This window comes from Oncorhynchus masou, chromosome 12, assembly GCF_036934945.1.
Source record: "Oncorhynchus masou masou isolate Uvic2021 chromosome 12, UVic_Omas_1.1, whole genome shotgun sequence".
NCBI lineage: Eukaryota > Metazoa > Chordata > Actinopteri > Salmoniformes > Salmonidae > Oncorhynchus > Oncorhynchus masou.
Genome location: NC_088223.1, coordinates 87,295,074 through 87,321,402, shown reverse-complemented (window position 1 = coordinate 87,321,402; position 26,329 = coordinate 87,295,074). Strand labels below are relative to the sequence as shown.

Sequence of the window (26,329 nt, the reverse complement as noted above, 5' to 3'; positions counted from 1 at the left end):
AGGGGATTGGGGACTAAAATGGTGATATGCAAATGCATGTTGTTGCTATGGTATCATACAATAGGTTAAAAGAGCCCAATCTACGTTTAGTATTTTCCTCTAGTGGAGAAAGTTACCACAGTAACAGGCAGGAGGAAACACAACACGCATTAAAATATCTTTTAAAAATGTATGAGTCATCATTTATTCATCTGTTTGTCAAACCAGAAGCATCAGATCATCATAAGGAGAACAAGTTTACCCCCTGGTCATTTGTATGGGTTCTTCCTGAATCCCAACGACAGATTCCCTGCTCTAACTTCCACAGACAGTGGACAGGACACGGCAAAAAAAGGTCATTTCATTTAGTCAATTATTCACCCCCAATGAATAACATTGTTGTTGTGATGCAAAGCATCAGGCTCTTAAAGGAAAGCTCAGGAAAACATCAGGGACAACCACAATGCAATAGTTGTCTATGATCTCCTGTGTAGAGCTCTAACATGTCTTTGTGAGCACCGTACAAAGAAACATGTTTGTGAGAGTCTCAGCTTTTCAGAATGGGGTCATCATAGTTTGTATCTCAGACCGTTCGGACTTCACAGACGTTTTCATGAGAAGGACCGTTCAGTATCCTCTCATCTCACAAACATCGCTCAAGCTCTCAGCCCTCATCTAATGGTTGACATCGGCGGAATCAGTGAATTGCACACGCGTACAATGCAAGACGTACGCCTACCCGGAAGTCTAGCTCAAACACATAACTTTTAAGGGGGTTTAGAAGCACTAAAAAGGTCGGCACCGAACTGGTTGAATACAAAAACAAAAGATTAAACGTCTGCTCCGCATCTCCCATAGAGAAAGTAGACAAGAGAGTAGACAAGACACCAACTTCCATGTCAACTACCTCTACATTACGTGTTGTCTTTATAGAGGTGATGTATGTGTTTGTGTTTTAGTAGTAATGGTGAGATGGAGACAACAGTCTGGTTGCCTTAACAGCCTCTCATCTCCTCTCCTTCACAAACAAATGCAGGACATAGCTGACCTCATATTAGGACAGTCAGAGACAGCAGACTGGGACGAAGGAGGGAGAAGGAGGAATGGTGAGGGAATTAGGGTCAGGAGAGGGGGGGGGATCAGGAGGGGGATTGGGGGGGTACTAAGCTCCTGGCGAGGAGGGTAGTCTGTAGGTCAGTGGGTAAGGAACAGGGGGGGGGGTAATCAGAAGGTAGAGATTGTAGGTAGGAGGGGGTCCTAAGCTCCTGGCGAGGAGGGTAGTCTGTAGGTCAGTGGGTGAGGCTGGGAAGTTCACTCGGAAACAGGCTTAACCTGGTCTCTTGGTGATGGAGGAGGGAGGAGAGGAATCAGGCTTAACCTGGTCTCTTGGTGATGGAGGAGGGAGGAGAGGAATCAGGCTTAACCTGGTCTCTTAGTGATGGAGGAGGGAAGAGAGGAATCAGGCTTAACCTTGTCTCTTAGTGATGGAGGAGGGAGGAGAGGAATCAGGCTTAACCTGGTCTCTTAGTGATGGAGGAGGGAGGAGAGGAAACAGTCTTAACCTGGTCTCTCGGTGATGGAGGAGGGAGGAGAGGAATCAGGCTTAACCTGGTCTCTTAGTGATGGAGGAGGGAGGAGAGGAAACAGTCTTAACCTGGTCTCTCGGTGATGGAGGAGGGAGGAGAGGAATCAGGCTTAACCTGGTCTCTTAGTTGGAGTGATGGAGGAGGGAGGAGAGGAAACATGGAGGAGGGAGGAGAGGAAACAGGCTTAACCTGGTCTCTTAGTGATGGAGGAGGGAGGAGAGGAATCAGGCTTAACCTGGTCTCTTGGTGATGGAGGAGGGAGGAGAGGAAACAGGCTTAACCTGGTCTCTTGGTGATGGAGGAGGGAGGAGAGGAATCAGGCTTAACCTGGTCTCTCGGTGATGGAGGAGGGAGGAGAGGAATCAGGCTTAACCTGGTCTCTTGGTGATGGAGGAGGGAGGAGAGGAATCAGGCTTAACCTGGTCTCTTAGTGATGGAGGAGGGAGGAGAGGAAACAGGCTTAACCTGGTCTCTTAGTGATGGAGGAGGGAGGAGAGGAATCAGGCTTAACCTGGTCTCTTGGTGATGGAGGAGGGAGGAGAGGAAACAGGCTTAACCTGGTCTGATGGAGGAGGGAGGAGAGGAATAGGCTTAACCTTGTCTCTTAGTGATGGAGGAGGGGGAGAAATCAGGCAGAGCCCTGGAAAGGTGATGGAGACAGGAAGGTAGTAATGGGCTTAACCTTATTGGATGATGGAGGGGGAGGAGAGGAAACCTCAGGCTTAACCTGGTGGAGGAGAACATCATTTGTCTACATTGTGTTGTGTCAGAAGTCTCTTAGTGATGGAGGAGACACATTTGAGGAGAGGAAAGCAGGTTAACCCCGGGCTTAACCTGGTCTCTCAGTGATGGAGGAGAAGGAGAGGAATCAGGCTTAACCTTGTCTCTTAGTGATGGAGGAGGGAGGAGAGGTTAACAGGCTTAACCTGGTCTCTGGTGATGGAGGAGGAAGGATAGAGGAATCAGGCTTAACCTGGTCTCTTAGTGATGGAGGAGGGAGGAGAGGAAACAGGCTTAACCTGGTCTCTTAGTGATGGAGGAGGGAGGAGAGGAAACAGTCTTAACCTGGTCTCTTGGTGATGGAGGAGGGAGGAGAGGAAACAGTCTTAACCTGGTCTCTTGGTGATGGAGGAGGGAGGAGAGGAATCAGGCTTAACCTTGTCTCTTAGTGATGGAGGAGAACCCTATAGTATAGGAAACCCATACACCCCGGGCAGCCCACACTCTTAGTGATGGAGCCCTGGAGAAGGTGATGGAAACAGTGAAGGTAGTAATGGGCTCTTAGACCTGACAGATGGAGGAGGCACTGGAGAGGAGAACATAGTATAGACCTAACCCATGGTCTACATTAGTGGGAAGGAGAAGGGTATAGACCTGATTTACACCCCGGGGCAATTCCCACTCATAATGTGACTGGAGGAAGGAGGATAGTATAGGACAGTTACCCATCACCCCAGGGGAATCAACTGTAACCTGGTAACACTGAATGTCACTGGGAAGACTTAGTATAGATGGAGGGGGAATGTAGCACTGGAGAGGAGAACCCTATAGTATAGACCTGACAATCTCTCCACACTAGTGATGGAGGACTGCAGAGGATAGACCTGACATTACCCATACACCCCGCTTACACCTGGTCTCTTAGTGATGGAGGAGGGAGAATGTAGAGGAAACTGCAGAACCCTATAGTACCTGGTCTCACCCCGGGGGCAACTCCACACTAACAGTGAGTCTGGAGGAGGGATGTATAGACCTGAGGAAAAGGCTCCACACTAACCTGGTCTCCTTTACCCATACAGTGATGGGGAAGACTGCAGGGAGTATAGACCTGACAGTTACCCATACACCCCGGGGCAACTCCACACTAACAGAATGTAGCACTGGTCTCAGAACCCTATAGTAGTGACCTGACAGAGGAGCCCCGGGGGAATGACACTGGGAAGACTACCCCTATAGTATAGACCTGACAGTTACCCTGGGGCAACTCCACACTAACAGAATGATGGAAGACTGTGAACCCTATAGTATAGACCTGACAGTTACCCATACACCCCGGGGCAACTCCACACTAACAGAATGTAGCACTGGGAAGACTGGTATAGTATAGACCTGAGTTACCCATACACCCCGGGGAGAACAACAGAATCACTTTGTATAGACCTGACATTGTACACCCGGGCAACTCCACACTAACAGAATGACACTGGGAAGACTGCAGAACCCTATAGTATAGACCTGACAGTTACCCATACACCCCGGGGGCAACTCCACACTAACAGAATGTAGCACTGGGAAGACTGCAGAACCCTATAGTATAGACCTGACAGTTACCCATACACCCCGGGAGCAACTCCACACTAACAGAATGTCACTGGGAAGACTGCAATTGTACACATTTGTTACACCCCGGGGCAACTCCACACTAACATAGCACTACAGAACCCTTGAAAGATATAACCTGGGAGTAAACCCTAGTATAGACCTGACAGTTACCCATACACCCGGGGCAACTCCACACTAACAGAATGTAGCACTGGGAAGACTGCAGACCCTATAGTATAGACCTGACATTACCCATACACCCGGGGGCAACTACCCACTGGGAAGACTGCTATAGTATAGACCTCAGTGACCCACACACCCAGTAGAGAACCACACTAACAGAATGTACACTGGGAAGACTGTAGAACCCTATAGTATAGACCTGACAGTTACCCATACACCCCGGGGGCAACTCCACACTAACAGAATGTAGCACTGGGAAGACTGCAGAACCCTATAGTATAGACCTGACAGTTACCCATACACCCCGGGGGCAACTCCACACTAACAGAATGTAGCACTGGGAAGACTGACCTGACAGTTACCCATATAGAACCCTATAGTATAGACCTGACAGTTACCCATACACCCCGGGGGCAACTCCACACTAACAGAATGTGGGTAGACTGCAGAACCCTGGGAAGTTACCCATACACCCCGTAACTCCACACTAACAGAATGTAGCACTATAGAACCCTATAGTATAGACCTGACAGTTACCCATACACCCCGGGGGCAACTCCACACTAACAGAATGTAGCACTGGGAAGACTGTAGAACCCTATAGTATAGACCTGACAGTTACCCATACACCCCGGGGGCAACTCCACACTAACAGAATGTAGCACTGGGAAGACTGTAGAACCCTATAGTATAGACCTGACAGTTACCCATACACCCCGGGGGCAACTCCACACTAACAGAATGTAGCACTGGGAAGACTGCAGAACCCTATAGTATAGACCTGACAGTTACCCATACACCCCGGGGGCAACTCCACACTAACAGAATGACACTGGGAAGACTACAGAACCCTATAGTATAGACCTGACAGTTACCCATACACCCCGGGGGCAACTCCACACTAACAGAATGACACTGGGAAGACTGCAGAACCCTATAGTATAGACCTGACAGTTACCCATACACCCCGGGGGCAACTCCACACTAACAAAATGACACTGACACTCAGATTTTTCATTTTTAAAGAATGCCCCCCCCCCCCAAAAAAAACCAACAACATTTATTGCAAAGTTAAACTAACCATACAACTCTATGAACAAAGACTAATTTTAACAATTTCCACTGAACATGCTACAAAATGTGATAGCTTACATAAGATGTTACCGGAATGACATCATGGCTCCCTGATCTGTACTACAGGGAAATGCATAATTATTAATGTCATTCTCTTCATGGTGATGTATCCTGAATAGGTACACATTTGCATATTTGGGTATTATTCTACACACTCACTATTATTTTAATGAGCTCCACCCCCAAACAAGACCATATTTGGGTGGTCGGGACTGTACCAAATCTGAACCAATCATAGACGTCTATGTTCCAGAAGTTTGGACATCACGGCAGAGCACAGTAAGAGAACAGCACAGCAGAAAAGAGTTCAGAACAATGGAGTAAATACGACTGCACTCTAGTGTGCTCTACTGTACTGCACTAAATTGTACAGTACTGCACTAAATTATATTGTTGAGTACTGCACTGCACTAAATTATACTGTAAGACTGTAGTACTATATACCTGACACTAAATCCACACTAACAGAATGACACTGGGAAGACTGCAGAACCCTATAGTATTGACAGTATACTGTACAGTACTGTACTAAATTATACTGTACAGTACTGTACTAAATTATACAGTACTGTACTGCACTAAATTATACTGTACAGTACTGCACTAAATTATACTGTACTGTACAGTACTGCACTAAATTCTACTATACAGTACGGTACTGCACTAAATTATACTATTGCACTGTATTGTACCTGACAGTTACCCTACTCCACCTTTACTGTACTGTCGTGTCCAAACTTGGGAAACAGACATCTATGATTAGTTCATATTTTGACTGACCAAATTTCAACACTAACAAAATTTCAACTCCATGGATTTTGATTTTTCGGAATGTACTGTACTCTATGAACAAAGACTAATTTTAACAATTTCCACTGAACATTCACTGTGATTGCTTTGACTAAGATTTAAAGGAATACTTAACATGTACAGTACTACAGGGACTGCACTTATTAATGTCATTCTCTTCATGGTGATTTATCCTGAATAAACCATAAACATAAAAACACTACTCCACCCCCAAACAAGACCATATTTGGGTTACTTCTGGACTTTTCATAAATCAGTACTCAGAATGCAGAGCACAGTAAAACAGCACAGCAGAAAAAATTATTCAGAAAATAGTAAATATGCACTCTAGTGTGCTCTACTTAACATTATATAAATTGTACAGTACTGCACTAAATTATATTGTTGAGTACTGCAACATTACTAAATTATATGTACAGTACTGTATAAATATTCATATACAGTACTGTACTAAATTTCAACATTATATGCACTAAATTATACTGTACAGTACTGCAACATGTACTGTACAGTACTTATATAAATTCACTATAAGATTACTACTAAATTATATAAATGTATATAAGATGGCACTATTCAACATTATATAAATATTATGTACTGCACTAGGTATTCAACATTATATAAATATTCATATAAGATGGCCGAGGTATTCAACATTATATAAATATTTATATAAGATGGCCGAGGTATTCAACATTATATAAATATTTATATAAGATGGCATTATATAAATATTTATATAAGATGGCCGAGGTATTCAACATTATATATATATTCATATAAGATGGCCTAGGTATTCAACATTATATAAATATTCATATAAGATGGCCGAGGTATTCAACATTATATAAATATTTATATAACATGGCAGAGGTATTCAACAGTATTGTGTTTTGATGTATTTCTAAAATCTTGTCAAACTATTCTGGTCGATGTCACTACTGTAAGAGATAAGAGCGTCTGCTAAATGACTAAAATGTAAATGTGTTTTATAGACACTTAGCTTTCATTTGACATCAAATGTTTTGTTCTACTATGAACTGCACGTGTTAGAGTTTATGGGGCTTTTAACATAGAAATGCCCTAAAGCACCCGAGTAAGCCTCCGTCAGAGACAATGCAACAACACTTTCAGTCGGAAAGAAGGGCACAGGTTAAGCCCTCTGGAAATTGCAGTAGCTAGGCAGTTTAGCGACGAGGCTGACTACAGAGGGGAGGGACTGTGCGAGAGAAATGAGAGTTAATATTGTGTTATGTGTCGTAGCTGTACGAGGCCAGGGGCATCTATCTGCCTGTCTGCTGGTTCAGCTTTTATGGGTATTTCAGCTCTCTCGTTTCTCATCTCACTGGCTGGGCTGCTCAGCATGATTTATCTGCTTTCTGTTGATATAGCCCTGAATCAATCAATCAATCAATCAAAGCCATGTGCAAGATGGAAATCAACATGGGAAAGACCAGCATTCTCTTTGTGCTATCTTGCATATTTCAGGATTGACATTTAAAAAAAATACAAAATGTTTAGAAAACTAAAGTTGAATTCTGAATAGCAAAAATCGGATTGTCTCATGTTCCATCTTGAAATACTTTGTTGTATCCTGCAATACTCTGCCACGTGCAAAACTCGGCCCATAAATCTTTTACTGCACACGCAAGGAGTTGCTCCACTGTTACAATCACAGCATAACCAACCATGAAGAAAGCAGGTGGAATCCAAACAGTTTATAGACAATGTTTTCCGATTAAAATGCTGATGCTATTACTACTACTACTGCTAATAATAAGTAACCTCACTCTCTAAATGAATTATTGCGTATCGATATTTACTCGTGTGGTTGACATGAAATGGTCATCCTAATGCTGTGTGTGATCTGCTGTTGTGTAGTTGACCAGAGGACTAGCCTATTTCCCTGTGGGAATTGTGTCACCGACTCCACTCTGGACTTAAATACACTTAAAGACCCAGCTAAAGCAGCTGGATGTGCGTAGCTTCTGGGACTTATTGCCGAATAGATAGAAATGAACATATCCATGACTGCATTGTGCATTCTCTAATATCTGAACATCTCGATAATGCCACACCACTGACACACTACAGTACAGTTTAATGCAAGACAGCCATTCCTTCTATTCTACTCTCTTTTCTGAGAAAGAGACTGCAGGCCTACAGTAATTAGTACTGACCAAATGTTGTCATTTCAACCATATGACAAGTCAGTAACACACCAATTGTCCCTAAAAAAGCAATGCACCGCACACCCAAAAACGGTGTACTAAATTTGAACAATTCCGATGATAGCCTACATGCCGCCGGTGGAACACCGGTTCGCATTCTATAGCCTACATTTTATTTACAGCGATATATGTATTAATTCAATATGGATAGATACCTTCAGTTGCATAGTTGTGGTCCCGGAGGAAGCTGTTGTTGATTTTGCGGGTGTCGATTTCTTCATCCATTTGTGCTTTTATTTTGTAAACCAGAAAAGGAGAAACAGGTATCCATGGTCCTGAAACATCGCTTCAGCACAGGGTCGGCGCGAGCTGCACGCTGTTCGTCATGATTCGACCCTCCAGAAATAAGAACGTGAAAAAGAGGCAGAAACCTCACCGTTCGTATCAATGTGATAGAGGGAAATGCCTGTCCCTTTCGAGACGTTGGAAGGTGTGGCGTTGGATGTCAGGCACGATGGGGCTCAGATTAAAGTGTGAGAAAATGAACTATAAAACCAACAGAAAGATTATAGCTGCGCATTTTCCTCTCCATTTCCAGATGCGCCATAAATCAGTGCAGGCAGAGCAGGGTGTGTGAGCAGGTCGTTATTTTGCCTCAGTCCGCTTGCAAAACAGGGTCAGTTTCCTCTTGTCGTCTAGCATCACCCGGTTTCGCCTCGACGTGTGACTTTGCCGCCAAACCACAACGGGTGCTCCACTGCTGCCTGCAAGGGCCTCTCTCTGTCTGTCAGTCACTCCCTCTCACAATGATGCCACCTTGGCACCCTGTGCTCCACTGCTGCCTGCAAGGGTCTCTCTCTGTTAGTCACTCCCTCTCACAGCGACGCCATCTTGGCTCCCTGTGATCCACTGTTTCATGCAAGGGTCTCTCTCTGTCAGTCACTCCCTCTCACAGCCATGGCATATTGGTTCCCAGTGCTCCCTGCAAGGTTCTCTCTCTGTCTGTCAGTCACTCCCTCTTACAGCGACACCATCTTGGCTCCCAGTGCTCCCTGCAAGGTTCTCTCTCTGTCTGTCAGTCACTCCCTCTTACAGCGACACCATCTTGGCTCCCAGTGCTCCCTGCAAGGTTCTCTCTCTGTCTGTCAGTCACTCCCTCTTACAGCGACGCCATCTTGGCTCCCTGTGCTCCACTGCTGCATGCAAGGGTCTCTCCTGTCTGTCAGTCACTCCTTCTTACAGCGACGCCATTTTGGCTCCTTGTGCTCCACTGCTGCCTGCAAAGGTCTCTCTGTTTGTCAGTCACTTCCTCTCACAGCGACGCCATCTTGGCTCCCAGTGCTCCCTGCAAGGTTCTCTCCCTCTCACAGCGATGTCTCCCAGTGCTCAGTCAGTCTCCCTCTCACAGCGATGCCATCTTGGCTCCCAGTGCTCCCTCCTGTCTGTCAGTCAGGTTCTCCTTGTGCTCTGTGCTGTCAGTCACTCCTCTCTCACAGCGACGCCATCTTGGCTCCCAGTGCTCCCTGCAAGGTTCTCTGTCTGTCAGTCACTCCCTCTTACAGCGACGCCATCTTGGCTCCCAGTGCTCCCTGCAAGGTTCTCTCTCGTCTGTCAGTCACTCCCTCACAGCGACACCATCTTGGCTCCCAGTGCTCCCTGCAAGGTTCTCTCTCTGTCTGTCAGTCCTCCCTCTGCTCTTGGCTCCCAGTGCTCCCTGCAAGGTTCTCTCTCTGTCTGTCAGTCACTCCCTCTTACAGCGACGCCATCTTGGCTCCCTATGTCCACTGCCATGCAAGGGTCTCTCCTGTCTGTCACAGCGATGCCATTTTGGCTCCTTGTGCTCCCTGCAAGGTTCTCTCAGTCACTCCATCTTACAGCGACACCATCTTGTCCCAGTGCTCCCTGCACTCTCTCTGTCTGTCAGTCACTCCCTCTCAGCGACGCCATCTTGGCTGCCTGTGCTCCACTGCTGCATGCAAGGGTCTCTCCTGTCTGTCAGTCACTCCCTCTCACAGCGATGCCATCTTGGCTCCCAGTGCTCCCTGCAAGGTTCTCTCTCTGTCTGTCAGTCACTCCCTCTCACAACGACGCCATCTTGGCTCCCAGTGCTCCCTGCAAGGTTCTCTCTCTGTCTGTCAGTCACTTCCTCTCACAGCGACGCCATCTTGGCTCCCAGTGCTCCCTGCAAGGTTCTCTCTCTCTGTCTGTCAGTCACTCCCTCTCACAGCGATGCCATCTTGTCTCCCAGTGCTCCCTGCAAGGTTCTCTCTCTGTCTGTCAGTCACTCCCTCTTACAGCGACGCCATCTTGGCTCCCAGTGCTCCCTGCAAGGTTCTCTCTCTGTCTGTCAGTCACTCCCTCTTACAGCGACGCCATCTTGGCTCCCTGTGCTCCACTGCTGCATGCAAGGGTCTCTCCTGTCTGTCAGTCACTCCTTCTTACAGTGACGCCATTTTGGCTCCTTGTGCTCCACTGCTGCCTGCAAGGGTCTCTCTCTGTTAGTCACTCCCTCTCACAGCGACGCCATCTTGGCTCCCTGTGATCCACTGTTTCCTGCAAGGGTCTCTCTCTGTTAGTCACTCCCTCTCACAGCCATGGCATATTGGCTCCCAGTGCTCCCTGCAAGGTTCTCTCTCTGTCTGTCAGTCACTCCCTCTTACAGCGACACCATCTTGGCTCCCAGTGCTCCCTGCAAGGTTCTCTCTCTGTCTGTCAGTCACTCCCTTTTAAAAACAGCACACCATCTTGGCTCCCAGTGCTCCCTGCAAAAGGTTCTCTCTCTGTCTGTCAGTCACAGCGATGACCATCTTGGCTCCCAGTGCTCCCTGCATGGTTCTCTCTCTGTCTGTCAGTCACTCCCTTTTACAGCGACACCATCTTGGCTCCCAGTGCTCCCTGCAAGGTTCTCTCTCTGTCTGTCAGTCACTCCCTCTCAAAGCGACGCCATCTTGGCTCCCAGTGCTCCCAGCAAAGTTCTCTCTCTGTCTGTCAGTCACTCCCTCTCACAGTGATGCCATCTTGGCTCCCAGTGCTCCCTGCAAGGTTCTCTCTCTGTCTGTCAGTCACTCCCTCTCACAGCGACGCCATCTTGGCTCCCTGTGCTCCACTGCTGCCTGCTGTTACAACTGCTCCACACACGCATTGCGTTATTGCTCCTCCCCAACAGGTTACCTCTGTCATCCTGCGTCAGCATCACAGTGATATTTGCGAACATGCGGATGCACACTTCATATCAGGGGGATATGGTGGTCAAACTTCAACAGATTCGCTCAATTTGATTTTCAAAAACATCAAAACAAAAAGGATAGCTTCCTAATCGTTCCTGATAATTGTTGCCTCAAAAAGTGTGTGTCTGTGTGTTCTCATTTGTGTTCTCTCACAAACGCAATTTCCAATTACATTTCCCCTGGTTGAATTTGGACAAGGTGATGAGGGTGGGTGTCTGTTCCCCTGCTAGATGTTCCCCTGCTAATCCTGCCCCTACATGTTGAAACATGCTGCTATAGCTAAGGTTATTTAACAGCCCACTACCCTTCAGCTAGATCGGAATAAATCACCTCCATTATCTACATCCCCCAATAATGAGGGTCACTCATGCATACAATGAATAGCAGTTCCATCCACGCCAAACCTGTGACCAGTTGAATATCCCAATCTGATTGTCCCTTCACCATGACAAACCTATACCCTCAACCCCTAATCCTTTTAGGAGATAGTCCTCACCAGCCCATGAATCATCTGTATTCACATTCACTCTAAATGGCATAGAATCGGTCTTTGCCTTCATGCTGGGCTTAACAAACTATTATGATCATTCTATTTGGGCACTGAAGTGTATATGGAAAAGGAAGAGGGAATTAAAAAGGCATTGATTTCCAGAATCACCACACAGTGTTGTGCTCTATAAGTGGAAGACTGAGACTGGGAGACAGAGACTGGGAGACAGAGACTGGGAGACAGAGAGACAGAGACTGGGAGACAGAGACTGGGAGACAGAGAGACAGAGACTGGGAGACTGGGAGACTGAGAGACAGAGACTGGGAGACAGAGACTGCGAGACTGAGAGAGACTGCGAGACTGCGAGACTGGGAGACAGATACTGGAAGACTGGGAGACTGGGAGACAGAGACTGGGAGAAAGAGACTGGGAGACTGGGAGACAGAGACTGGGAGAGAGAGACTGGGAGACTGGGAGACTGAGACTGGGAGACAGAGACTGGGAGACTGAGAGACAGAGACATGGAGACCAAGAGACTGGGAGACAGAGAGACTCAGAGACTGAGAGACAGAGAGACTGAGAGACAGAGACTGGGAGACTGGGAGACAGAGACTGGGAGACTGAGATACAGAGACTGGGAGACAGAGACTGCGAGACTGGGAGAGAGAGACTGGAAGACTGGGAGACAGAGACTGGGAGACTGATAGACTGGGAGACAGAGAGACTGGGAGACTGAGAGACAGAGACTGGGAGACTGGGAGACAGAGACTGGGAGAGAGAGACTGGGAGACTGGGAGACAGAGACTGGGAGACTGGGAGACAGAGACTGGGAGACTGGGAGACAGAGACTGGAAGACAGAGACTGGAAGACTGGGAGACAGAGACTGGGAGACTGATAGACTGGGAGACAGAGAGACTGGGAGACAGAGAGACAGAGACTGGGAGACTGGGAGACAGAGACTGGGAGAGAGAGAGACTGGGAGACAGAGACTGGGAGACAGAGAGACTTGGAGACAGAGACTGAGAGACTGGGAGACAGAGACTGGGAGACTGAGAGACAGAGACATGGAGACTAAGAGACTGGGAGACTGAGAGACTCAGAGACTGAGAGACTGGGAGACTGAGAGACTGGGAGACTGAGAGACAGAGACATGGAGACTAAGAGACTGGGAGACTGAGAGACTGGGAGACAGAGACTGAGAGACTGGGGGACAGAGAGACTGGGAGACTGGGAGACAGAGACTGAGAGACTGGGGGACAGAGAGACTGGGAGACAGAGACTGAGAGACTGGGAGACAGAGACTGGGAAACTGGGAGAGAGAGAGACTGGGAGACTGGGAGACAGAGACTGGGAGACTGGGAGACAGAGACTGGAAGACTGGGAGACAGAGACTGGAAGACAGAGACTGGGAGACTGATAGACTGGGAGACTGGGAGACAGAGACTGGGAGAGAGAGAGACTGGGAGACTGAGAGACTGGGAGACAGAGAGACTTGGAGACAGAGACTGAGAGACTGGGAGACAGAGACTGGGAGACTGAGAGACTGGGAGACTGAGAGACAGAGACATGGAGACTAAGAGACTGGGAGACTGAGAGACTGGGAGACTGAGAGACTGGGAGACTCAGAGACTGAGAGACAGAGAGACTGGGAGACAGAGACAGAGACATGGAGACTAAGAGACTGGGAGACTGGGAGACTGAGAGACTGGGAGACAGAGACTGGGAGAGAGAGAGACTGGAAGACTGGGAGACAGAGACTGAAGGATTGGGAGACTGGGAGACAGAGACTGAGAGACTGGGAGACAGAGACTGGGAGACTGAGATACTGGGAGACTGGAAGACTGAGAGACAAAGACATGGAGACCAAGAGACTGGGAGACTGAGAGACTGGGAGACTGAGAGACAGAGACTGGGAGACAGAGACTGGGAGACTGAGAGACTGGGAGACTAGAGACAGAGACTGGGACACAGAGACTGGGAGACAGAGACTGGGAGAGAGAGAGACTGGGAGACTGGGAGACTGGGAGACAGAGACTGGGAGACAGAGACTGGGAGACTGAGAAACAGAGACTGGGAGACAGAGACTGGGAGACTGAGAGACTGGGAGACTAGAGACAGAGACTGGGACACAGAGACTGGGAGACAGAGACTGGGAGACTGAGAGAGAGACTGGGAGACAGAGACTGGGAGACTGAGACAGAGACTGGGAGACTAGAGACAGAGACTGGGAGACAGAGACTGGGAGATTGAGATACTGGGAGACTGGAGACTGAGACTGAGAGACAAAGACATGGAGACCAAGAGACTGGGAGACTGGGAGACTGGGAGACAGAGACTGGGAGACTGAGAGACTGGGAGACTAGAGACAGAGACTGGGAGACAGAGACTGGGAGATTGAGATACTGGGAGACTGGAAGACTGAGAGACAAAGACATGGAGACCAAGAGACTGGGAGACTGAGAAACTGGTAGACAGAGACTGGGAGACTGAGAGACTGAGAGACTGGGAGACAGAGACTGAGATACTGGGAGACTGGGAGACAGAGACTGAGAGACTGGGAGACAGAGACTGAGAGACTGGGAGACTGGGAGACAGAGACTGAGAGACTGGGAGACAGAGACTGGGAGACTGAGAGACTGGGAGACTGGGAGACAGAGACTGAGAGACTGGGAGACAGAGACTGGGAGACTGGGAGACAGAGACTGAGAGACTGGGAGACTGGGAGACAGAGACTGAGAGACTGGGAGACAGAGACTGGGAGACTGAGAGACTGGGAGACTGGGAGACAGAGACTGAGAGACTGAGAGACTGGGAGACAGAGACTGAGAGACTGGGAGACAGAGACTGGGAGACAGAGACTGAGAGACTGTGAGACTGGGAGACAGAGACTGAGAGACTGGGAGACAGAGACTGGGAGACAGAGACTGAGAGACTGGGAGACAGAGACTGAGAGACTGAGACTGGGAGACAGAGACTGGGAGACTGAGAGACAGAGACTGAGAGACTGGGAGACTGAGAGACTGGGAGACTGGGAGACAGAGACTGAGAGACTGAGAGACTGGGAGACAGAGACTGAGAGACTGGGAGACAGAGACTGGGAGACAGAGACTGAGAGACTGTGAGACTGGGAGACAGAGACTGAGAGACTGGGAGACAGAGACTGAGAGACTGGGAGACTGGGAGACTGAGAGACTGAGAGACTGAGAGACTGGGAGACAGAGAGACAGACTGGGAGACTGCATTAAGAGAAGCCTTCTGATGGATGACATTAACAAGCAGAGCTCATTGCTGTCCTGGGAAAGGAGGATGGAACAGCAGTACTATAGGGCTGTAAACCAAATGACTCTTTACTGCGTCTTCTGACAGACTAACACACAGCAGCGCACACAAACAAAAGCTCTGAAACACACACACACACACACACACACACACACACACACACACACACACACACACACACACACACACACACACACACACACACACACACACACACACACACACACACACAAAATGGTCTAAGGGGCTTGCAGAGACAGACTTTTTTTCTGCAATGATACTGTAGGGGGTGGAAAAAGCTTTGAAGGAGCCCAGACTGAGATCAACAATCTGACTGATTTCATGAATCGTTCAGCGTCCAGAACACAAAACCACAAAACCTCTACGTGTGTGTGTGTGTGTGTGTGTGTGTGTGTGTGTGTGTGTGTGTGTGTGTGTGTGTGTGTGTGTGTGTGTGTGTGTGTGTGTGTGTGTGTGTGGTGTGTGTGTGTTGGGGGAAAACATTTGATATGGTTATTTATGCAGATTTTATTTTTAACGATATATCACATTATTTTGACAATATCGCAATATTATTATTTTTTATTTTTTTTATTTTTGACTGTTGCATTTCCATTTCTGCGCTACTTGGCTGTACTTGCATCAAAACGGCAGTATTTTTCCTTCATAGTTTGTTCTCTTTCTTTTAAATAGGGAGCCAATGTGTTTTAAGGACCAGGACTGAACACAACCTGTTTTCCCATGTGTCTCTCTGGTCCCTCTGCAGCAGGATAGTGAGACGTATAGTGAGCAATATGTTTGGAACATCGAAACGCAATAAAATCACTGTATAGAATCACACTACATAGAATCACACTACATAGAATCACACTGTATAGAATCACACTACATAGAATCACACTACATAGAATCACACTACATATAGAATCACACTACATAGAATCACACTATCGAATCACACTACATAGAATCACACTATACATAGAATCACACTACATAGAATCACACTATACATAGAATCACACTGTACATAGAGAATCACACACTATAAATATATAATCATACACTATACATATATAATCACACTATACATATAGAATCACACTACATAGAATCACACTACATATAGAATCACACTACATAGAATCACACTGTACATATGGAATCACACTACATATATAATCACACTACACATATATAATCACACTACATATAGAATCACACTACATATGGAATCACACTACATATGGAATCACACTACATATATAATCATACACTATACATATATAATCACACTATACATATAGAATCACACTACATAGAATCACACTACATATAGAATCACACTATGAATATAGAATCACCCAACATACAGTTGAAGTCAGAAGTTTACATACACTTAGGTTGGAGTCATTAAAACTCGTTTTTCAACCACTCCACAAATTTCTTGTTAATAAACTATAGTTCTGGCAAGTCGGTTCGGACATCTACTTCGTGCATGACACAAGTCATTTTTCCAACAATTGTTTCCAGACAGATTATTTCACTTATAATTCACTGTATCACAATTCCAGTGGGTCAGAAGTTTACATACACTAAATTGACTGTGCCTTTAAACAGCTTGGAAAATTCCAGAAAATGATGTCATGGCTTTAGGAGCTTCTGATAGGCTAATTGACATCATTTGAGTCAATTGGAGGTGTACCTGTGGATATATTTCAAGGCCTACCTTCAAACTCAGTGCCTTTTGCTTGTCATCATGGGAAAATCAATATTTCAATCCCATAGAAATCCCATAGAAATGTTGTGTGCAGAACTGAAAAAACGTGTGCGAGCAAGGAGGCCCACAAACTTGACTCAGTTACACCAGCTCTGTCTAGAGGAATTGGCCAAAATTCACCCAAACTATTGTGGGAATCTTGAGGAAGGCTTCCCGAAACATTTGACCCAAGTTAAACCATTTTAAAGGCAATGTTACAAAATACTAATTGAGTGTATGTAAACTTCTGACCCACTGGGAATGTGATGAAATAAATAAAAGCTGAAATAAATCATTCTCTCTACTATTATTCTGACATTTCACATTCTTAAAATAAAGTGGTGATCCTAACTGACCTAAAACAGGACATTTTTATTAGGATTAAATGTCAGGAATTGTGAAAAACTGAGTTTAAATGTATTTGGCTAAGATGTATGTAAACTTCTGACTTCAACTGCATAGAATCACACTACATATAGAATCACACTACATATAGAATCAAACTACATATAGAATCACACTACATATATAATCACACTACATATAGTATCACACTACATATGGTATCACACTACATATAGTATCACACTACATATAGTATCACACTACATATAGTATCACACTACATATAGTATCACACTACATATAGAATCACACTACATATAGAATCACACTACATATAGAATCACACTACATATAGTATCACACTACATATAGAATCACACTACATATAGTATCACACTACATATAGAATCACAATACATATAGAATCACAATACATATCGTATCGGCACCTAAGTATAGTGATAATATCGTCCCATGAGGTCCCTGGGTATTCCCAGGCCTGGTGTGTGTGTGTGTGTGTGTGTGTGTGTGTGTGTGTGTGTGTGTGTGTGTGTGTGTGTGTGTGTGTGTGTGTGTGTGTATCACACCTAAGTGTGATCTCAGAATCATCATTACATCAGTCATTGGATTGTATAATGCAGAGTATTCCAGCACATTACATTCTATTATAATGGGACACCTGCTTCCAGCACTGGGCATCAGAGACACCCAGACAGTAATGGCTTTATTTTAGCACACAGCCTCTCTTGTAGATGGCGTCATAATTACATGGCCTGGGGGATGGAGCCTGATGAGAACACACAGTGTTGTCCTCCACAGAGAACATGCATGGCCAGAGTCTGCCTCAAAATTGTCTCTGTCATTCAACCGTCCCCCTGTGCTCTCCTGGCTCCTGGCTGCTGCTGCAGTGGCTATGGGGAATAATCCTGGTGTGTTGTGTTTCCTCTCTCCCATCCCCCCTTCACTCTCTCTCTCCATCTCTCCATTGCCTGGCCCTCCTCCATCCAAACCGAGCCCAGAGCCACCACCCCAGTCGATGTGCTCTGCTCAACCAGGGGAAGTAGCTAGGTCCACAGCTTCACAGGCTTAGCTGTGCAATGCTTACTAGCCATCCATCCTACTCTTAAGACGGGGCTAATACAGTAGTACAGGGTTATTCGGCTGTCCACATCTGACCTGGGATCAGCTAACAGAGTCATTGTATTGTATAGAACAATGTGTTACAACAAGACGTGACTGACTGCAGAACTGTCACAACTGCCCTGCTGAATAACTGGGAAACAGGACTGTTTTGTGTACACTCTTAGTAAAAAAGTTGCTATCTAGAACCTTAAATGGTTCTTCAGCTGTCCCCATAGGAGAACCCTTTGAAGAACCCTTTTTGGTTCCAGATAGAACCCTTTCGGGTTCCAAGTAGAACCCTTTCAACAGAGGGTTCTACATGAAACCCAAAAAGGGTTCTACCTGGAACCAAAAAGGGTTCTGCCAGGAACCAAAAAGGGTTCTCCTCTGGGGACAGCCAAAGTACCTTTTTGGAACCCTTCTTTCTAAAAGTGTAGTTACTCAGGCACAGACCTTTTCTGAAAAAAAAAATGGTAAAACTATAGAATGATTATAAGGGTATTATTGGAGATGTATTCTCTTCAGGTGGTGAGGTCTCAGAGGTTCTCTTGTGGAGAATGTTTTAATAGCAGTTTGAATTAGCAACGAGATGGAAATGATTTAGAAAATCAGTTTTGCCACTGAGACGCCTCAATATGCTCTACAAACTGCGGTTTGGAAGAGAGCCAACTCGTCTATTTTAGGCAGGAGGGGGTTCGGACCGGAGCTGCAAGGTAGAGTAAAATAGAGGAGAGGAGGGTGGGAAGGCACACACCTGTCTATATAAGGTCCCACGGTTGAGAGAGGGGGAAGAGATACATGGTGAGCCTGGCTTCACAAACTCCTTGCTCCGGCCAAACGCTACGCCACGCTCACAGACATTCCTTTCTTCTCCGCAATGAGTCTGGATCTGATTGGTCCCGGAAACCGATGGATTGAGCCAGAACAAAAAACTGAAATACCTTATTTACATGAGTATTCAGACCCTTTGCTAACATTTAAATTGATCTCAGGTGCATCCTGTTTCCATTGATCATCCTTGAGATGTTTCTACAACTTGATTGGAGTCCACCTGTTGTAAATTCAATTGGTTGGACATGATTTGGAAAGGCACACACCTGTCTATATAAGGTCCCACAGTTGAAGGTGCATGTCAGAGCAAAAATCAAGCCATGAGGTCGAAGGAATTGTCTGTGGAGCTCAGAGACAGGATTGTGTCAAGGCACAGATCTGGGGAAGGGTACCCAAACATTTCTGCAGCAGTGAAGGCACCCAAGAACACAGTGGCCTCCATCATTCTTAAATGGAAGAAGTTTGGAACCACCAAGACTCTTCCTAGAGTTGATCGCCCAGCCAAACTGAGCAGTCTGGGGAGAACTCTGGAGTTCTGTCAGAGCTCCAGAGTTCCTCTGTGGAGATGGGAGAACCTTCCAGAAGGACAACCATCTCTGCAGCACTCCCCCAAATCAGGCCTTTATAGTAGGGTGGCCAGACGGAAGGCACTCCTCAGCAAAAGGCACATGACAGACGCTTGGAGTTTGCAAAAACAAGAATAGAAACAAGAATATCTGGTCTGATGAAACCAAAATTGAACTCTTTGGCCTGAATGCCAAATGTCACATCTAGAGGAAACCTGGCACCATCCCGACGGTGAAGCATGGTGGTGGCAGCATCATGCTGTGGGGATGTTTTTAAGTGGCAGGGACTGGGAGACTAGTCAGGATCGAGGGAAAGATGAACGGAGCAAAGTACAGAGAGATCCTTGATGAAAACCTGCTCCAGAGCGAAGGTTCACCTTCCAACAGGACAAGCACACAGCCAAGACAACGCAGGAGTGGCTTCGGGACAAGTCTCTGAATGTCCTTGAATGGCCCAGCCAGAGCCCAGACTTGAACCTGATCGAACATCTCTGGAGAGTCCTAAAAATAGCTGTGCAGCGACGCTCCCCATCCAACCTGACAGAGCTTGAGAGGATCTGCAGAGAAGAATGGGAGAAACTCCCCAAATACAGGTGTGCCAAGCTTGTAGCATCATACTCAAGAAGAGTGGATGCTGTAATCACTGCCAAAGGCGCTTCAACAAAGTACTGAGTAAAGGGTCTGAATACTTATGTAAATGTCCTATTTCAGTTTTTTGTATCAATACATTTGCTTCGTAATTATGGGGTACTGTGTTAAATTGTGAGGGGGGAAATGTAAGCCATTTTAAATAAGGCTGTAACGTAACAGAATGTGGAAAAAGTCAAGGGGTCTGAATACTTTCTCGCTCTCTCTCTCTCTCTCTCTCGCTCTCTCTCTCTCTCAGGTAATCAATGAATCAACTGTCTCTCTCACACACCCTCACATGTAATCAATTAATAGACTCTCTCTCTGTCTCTCTCTCTGATGATCATCCCCATGAGTAAGAGGTATAGTCATGATCATGCAAAAGAGAAGGCAGAATATCTAGACTGAATTCTCTTCTGAACAGTGATGATGATGAATGCTGTGTTGTTTACAGGGAATCTACATGATAGAATACGAATAGAAACCTTCTCTCTCTCTTTCAACAGTTGTTAAATTGGATGCCATATTACTTACAGAATGTGTCTAGTTTATTTTAAGAAACCTAAAAAATACTAGTAAAATATTATGTTTTATTGTCACATACACCGGATAGATTCAGTGAAATGTGTAGTTTTACTAGTCCCCAGTGACAATCATTGTTTTAGTCCTGGCCTGGGATCCATAAAAACAGCAACAATAACATTGCAGAATCACATACAACATACACTAACATGGTTTTGGTTTTTGATATTGCTGTCAAACACAGTTTTGTGTGGGCCAACTGTACATGCTGGATACTAAATCAAGAAGATAAAATGTAAAATAATTCAGACATTATTTATGCCCATGTCATACTAATACCAGCATGCAATTCACATGTATGGCTCAAAGGATTTGTCTGTTCCCCGTAGCCTACTCCTGTATAGTGGGGTTGTGTGTCATTTTAATTGTATTTGATTTATTTCTTATTTTACCAGGTGAGTTGACTGGGAATACATTGTCATTTACAGCAAAGACCTGGGGAAATAACTGTCCTCGTGAGAGAGAGGCCCTGTATCTGTGATTCGTCCAGCGCAGATCAGATGATGACAGAGTGACCCGTCCCGCGCTCCTCTCTCGCTCTTTAATCTCTGCCTATCTCGCCAGACGCAACATACATCAATACATTTGACTCATTGACAGATGTCACATGACCAGGTCATTTCTACACTTCATTAATGCTCTCCTATCCTACCCTTTGTTCTCTTTAGTTCTAGTTCCATGCAAGCCAGAAATCAATAACCAAAGCCTAATCCTTAGATAGAAAAAAAGGTCCTTGACTCGCATTAAATAATTCATTCATAGTGAAATGACACATACTTCCTGTTGTGCACAAAAAGGAGAAATGCAAAGTAGTTTAAAGAACGTATATTACTTAAAGGCAGCAATCAATTTCAGGTAAACATTTCTGAACAAAGACAATTTAACTGCATGACTTCACCTTTGGTTTCATCTGTTTTTGATCATTCTCTGTGAAAGAACCACTATGACAAGGACGGGCAGTAGACCAGATACTGCCAGAGACTGTTGTCTATGAGTAGGCCAGGAAGACTTGATACACTGCATTTGATCTCTAATGAAAAAGCTCATGTGCATCAGCTGTGAACCATGGAAAAACCTTTTCTGTTTCTCAAATCAATACATGTAAGATGGGCCAACTGACGGCCTCGTGTGGTGAGGTCAATATATGTTATGTGACATCTAATTCAACCTGTCTTGGAAAGACATTGAATATTCCTATACTGTCCAGGGCTGTGACTGAAATCATACCACATATGACAGTTCTGGTGAACCTGTGACAGAGATGTCTATCAGCTGTGAGCAGGACCCAGGAGGACTAGCTAGTAAAAGACTTGGAACAAGCCAGGCACAGGCAGCTCCCTAGACACCCAGCAGACAGTGTGGCTCCCCTCCAACTGCAGCACTGAACACAGAACACAGAACACAGAACACAGAACACTGAACACAGAACACAGAACACTGAAAACTGAACACAGAGGCTCCCAAATAGAATGTACACAATACATAATGTCTGAAGAGCCCAGCACAGTTCTACTGACATCTAGATGGCAACACACTCCATAATCTCTGTTGCCTGCAGGTACAACTACTCTCTCCATTTGCCTTAGAGGGTGTTCTGTATCTGAGCCCAAACAGAACAGGGTTTAGAGGGTGTGCTGTTTCTGAGCCCAAACAGAACAGGGTTTAGAGGGTGTGCTGTTTCTGAGTGTCTGAGCCCAAACAGAACAGGGTTTAGAGGGTGTGCTGTTTCTGAGTGTCTGAGCCCAAACAGAACAGGGTTTAGAGGGTGTTGCTGTTTCTGAGCCCAAACAGAACAGGGTTTAGAGGGTGTGCTGTGTCTGAGTGTCTGAGCCCAAACAGAACAGGGTTTAGAGGGTGTGCTGTGTCTGAGCCCAAACAGAACAGGGTTTAGAGGGTGTGCTGTTTCTGAGCCCAAACAGAACAGGGTTTAGAGGGTGTGCTGTTTCTGAGCCCAAACAGAACAGGGTTTAGAGGGTGTGCTGTGTCTGAGCCCAAACAGAACAGGGTTTAGAGGGTGTGCTGTGTCTGAGCCCAAACAGAACAGGGTTTAGAGGGTGTGCTGTGTCTGAGCCCAAACAGAACAGGGTTTAGAGGGTGTGCTGTTTCTGAGCCCAAACAGAACAGGGTTCAGAGGGTGTGCTGTTTCTGAGTGTCTGAGCCCAAACAGAACAGGGTTTAGAGGGTGTTGCTGTTTCTGAGCCCAAACAGAACAGGGTTCAGAGGGTGTGCTGTTTCTGAGTGTCTGAGCCCAAACAGAACAGGGTTTAGAGGGTGTGCTGTTTCTGAGTGTCTGAGCCCAAACAGAACAGGGTTTAGAGGGTGTTGCTGTTTCTGAGCCCAAACAGAACAGGGTTCAGAGGGTGTTGCTGTTTCTGAGCCCAAACAGCTGTGCCGCTCCCATTCAGTCATTCTCTCTTACTACATGATTCTATAGAGCAACGTCAGGCTTAGGTGTCTAAATATTCCATCAGGCTCCCTACTGAAGCTTACAGAGGGGAACGAGGGTGGTGCTGTACTGAATAGAAGTGTTCTCATCACTAAGTCCTTGGGAACTCAAGCATTAGGATAGGCACATGCTTGAGATTTTTGAGAGTGTTGGATAAAAGTATGATCTAAATCTCCAATGCAGTGGTTATATGCCCACTTTTGTGCCTCTTTGAGAGAAAGAGAGCGAGAAAGAGCAAGAAAGAAAGAGATAGAGAGACAGAGGGATAAAGAAAGAGAGAGAGAGAGTAGCAACACTAACATAAATAATAATTTATTACACTTCTTTCATATTAGACATCTCAAAGCACTTCATAAGTGGACAAAACAAGCAACATATCATGGGTGGGTCAACTAATAGGGGCCAAGTCTTGAGTGCCGCATTCTCTGCAGATAGGGTCAGTTCATGGCTTGAGTGGAGGGAGCCGGTCAGAGGACGGTAGATGATGGAGTCTGCTGATGACCTTGTAGAGGGCAAGTCTGGGAACCAGCATGAGTCTGGCAGCTACTGGACTTCTCCTCTTCCACTCTGTGTAAAACACACCTGGGTGATGCCTTGGCAGCTCTGGGCACCAGAAAGATCACCACACAACGTTCAGAATAGACAGCCTCCTCCTTCCTGCTTTCCTGGGTTTGCGGCCTTGTCTGTCTGTCTGCCTGCCTGCCTGCATGCCTGGTCTGTCTGCCTGCCTGGTCTGTCTGTCTGCCTGGTCTGTCTGTCTGCCTGGTCTGCCTGTCTGTCTGCCTGGTCGGTCTGCCTGCCTGCCTGGTCTGTCTGTCTGCCTGGTCGGTCTGCCTGCCTGGTCTGCCTGTCTGTCTGCCTTGTCTGTCTGCCTGCCTGCTTGGTCTGCCTGGTCTGTCTGTCTGCCAGGTCTGTCTGCCTGCCTGGTCTGTCTGTCTGTCTGCCTGGTCTGTCTGTCTGTCGGTCTGCCTGCCTGGTCTATCTGCCTGCCTACCTGGTCTGTCTGTCTGCCTGGTCTGTCTGCCTGCCTGGTCTGTCTGCCTGGTCTGTCTGCCTGCCTGGTCTGTCTGTCTGCCTGCCTGGTCTGTCTGCCTGCCTGCCTGGTCTGTCTGTCTGCATGCCTGGTCTGTCTGCCTGCCTGGTCTGCCTGCCTGGTCTGTCTGTCTGCCTGCCTGCCTGGTCTGTCTGTCTGTCTGCCTGGTCTGCCTGCCTGATCTGTCTGCCTGCCTACCTAATAGCAGCACCACATGGCCAGCTCACTGTAAACAGAGACCTGTTTTTTAACGTTGTTGTTTTTTAGACCACTGCACCACTCAAGAGACCTGTTGTTTTTACCCCGATACTGCTGACAGAAGAAGAATCTGGACGTTTCCCTGGCAGGGGCTAAGGGCATTCTGGGGATCAGGCAGTGTTCCGCCTCCAGCTGACTCTGCCTGCGCCTCTATGATAATCCCATCACCATGACAACTGTGTCAGTGCAACAGGAGAAGACACAGACACTGCCCCTCATTAAACAAACAAAGGTGCTCTACTCTACTGTCATTGGGAGATGCTTTATGTGAGCGTCAATGCATTTTCAATAAGGTAAAGCCAGATATAATATGTCATCAGGCTCATCGTCGAGCAAACAAAGATATTTCTTTATTAGCCTTGTAGGACCTTTTTACAGCTCAGTGCCACATCAATGACCTTCGTGCCCTTCAGGTGTCAGGTTTAAATCTCATCCGAAGCCTTGAGTTTAACTGGCTGGTCAGATGTCCCAGTTGGATCGAGGTCTCAATCCCTCAGCTCATTTCACTGCATGAACAGCCTTTTATTCTCTTTCTCTACAGCCAATTGGATGCCATTCTGTGGGCTGGACTCATTGTATACACAGTGACTGATTACTATTGAGATTCTAACAGAGATATTTGTATCAACCAAAACCGCCACCTAATTACACACATGTAGGAAGGCAGGTGTTTGGTTCTGACAAACACAGTAGAACTCACGGAGGACTAGTGAAGTTCAAACCAAGTTCATTCACACACTGGGTCACACAGCTGCATAAGACAAAGACATATTTACACAAGCACTGATATTTAAACCTTCCTCCCATGCTGAGTCTCCTCCTTACACATCTGGCCTGCCAATACATCTCTGTTGCTGGACAGGATGTTAGTGATGCCTGTTCTTCTAACTTCATCTGACCTGACCTCGCCCAGTCCTCACTCCTGCTCAACTCACGGCTGTCCTGTTGACTTGAAACAGACTGTGGCCCTTGTCCTCTCCATTGCATACCTGGTGTAGAACAATAACATGTTCTGACAGGATGTAAACTTTACCCTTTCTCTCTCAGTTCTTATATGATAAAATATGAAATATCCTTATTCATGTTAAGTTTAGAAGTTAGTACCCATCACAGGCAAGCAAGCAACGCACGCACACAGAAATCACAATCATCTCCTCCAGGGTGTGGGTCCCTGGGGAGAGGTCAAACAGATATCATAGATTATCCTTTAATGTTGTCTTTTGTTGTCAAACCCAGCTGTTCCATACAACCTGTCTGTGTGAGGCTGCTAGACAGAACATACTGGAGCTAAGTCTTACCCCACAGCACCCCCAACTGGACAGTCTGCGCTATTACACCAGTAATAAAGAAATGCGTCTCACTTTCAAGTTAGTTATTTTGCAGACGCTCTTATCCAGAGCAACTTACATTAGTGAGTGTTAACATTTTCATTTGTCTGGACTGGTCCCCCGTGGAAATCAAACCCACCACTCGGGTGCGGCAAGTGCCGTGCTCTACCAACTGAGCCAACCAGAATGGAAATTAGTACATACTCAGTAATCATTATCTCTACGCATAGACTATTTTAATTAGTCA

At 46.3% G+C, this 26,329-nt stretch overlaps 1 protein-coding gene across 2 annotated transcripts in view; it reads right to left on the bottom strand.

Annotated features, from left to right (window-relative positions):
• LOC135550996 (serine/threonine-protein phosphatase 2A 55 kDa regulatory subunit B beta isoform-like) overlaps positions 1-26,329 on the bottom strand; it is a 175,629-nt gene that overhangs the window by 86,717 nt on the left and 62,583 nt on the right. Inside the window, exon 1 of one of the 2 annotated variants that reach the window (XM_064982344.1) lies at positions 8,404-8,995. The exons of the other annotated variant lie outside the window; for it this stretch is intronic. Within the exon in view, the coding sequence (XP_064838416.1) occupies positions 8,404-8,473 (70 nt within the window). The 5' untranslated portion in view covers positions 8,474-8,995. Of the gene's footprint in view, positions 1-8,403; positions 8,996-26,329 lie in introns of those variants that run through there. 2 annotated transcript variants of the gene reach the window in all.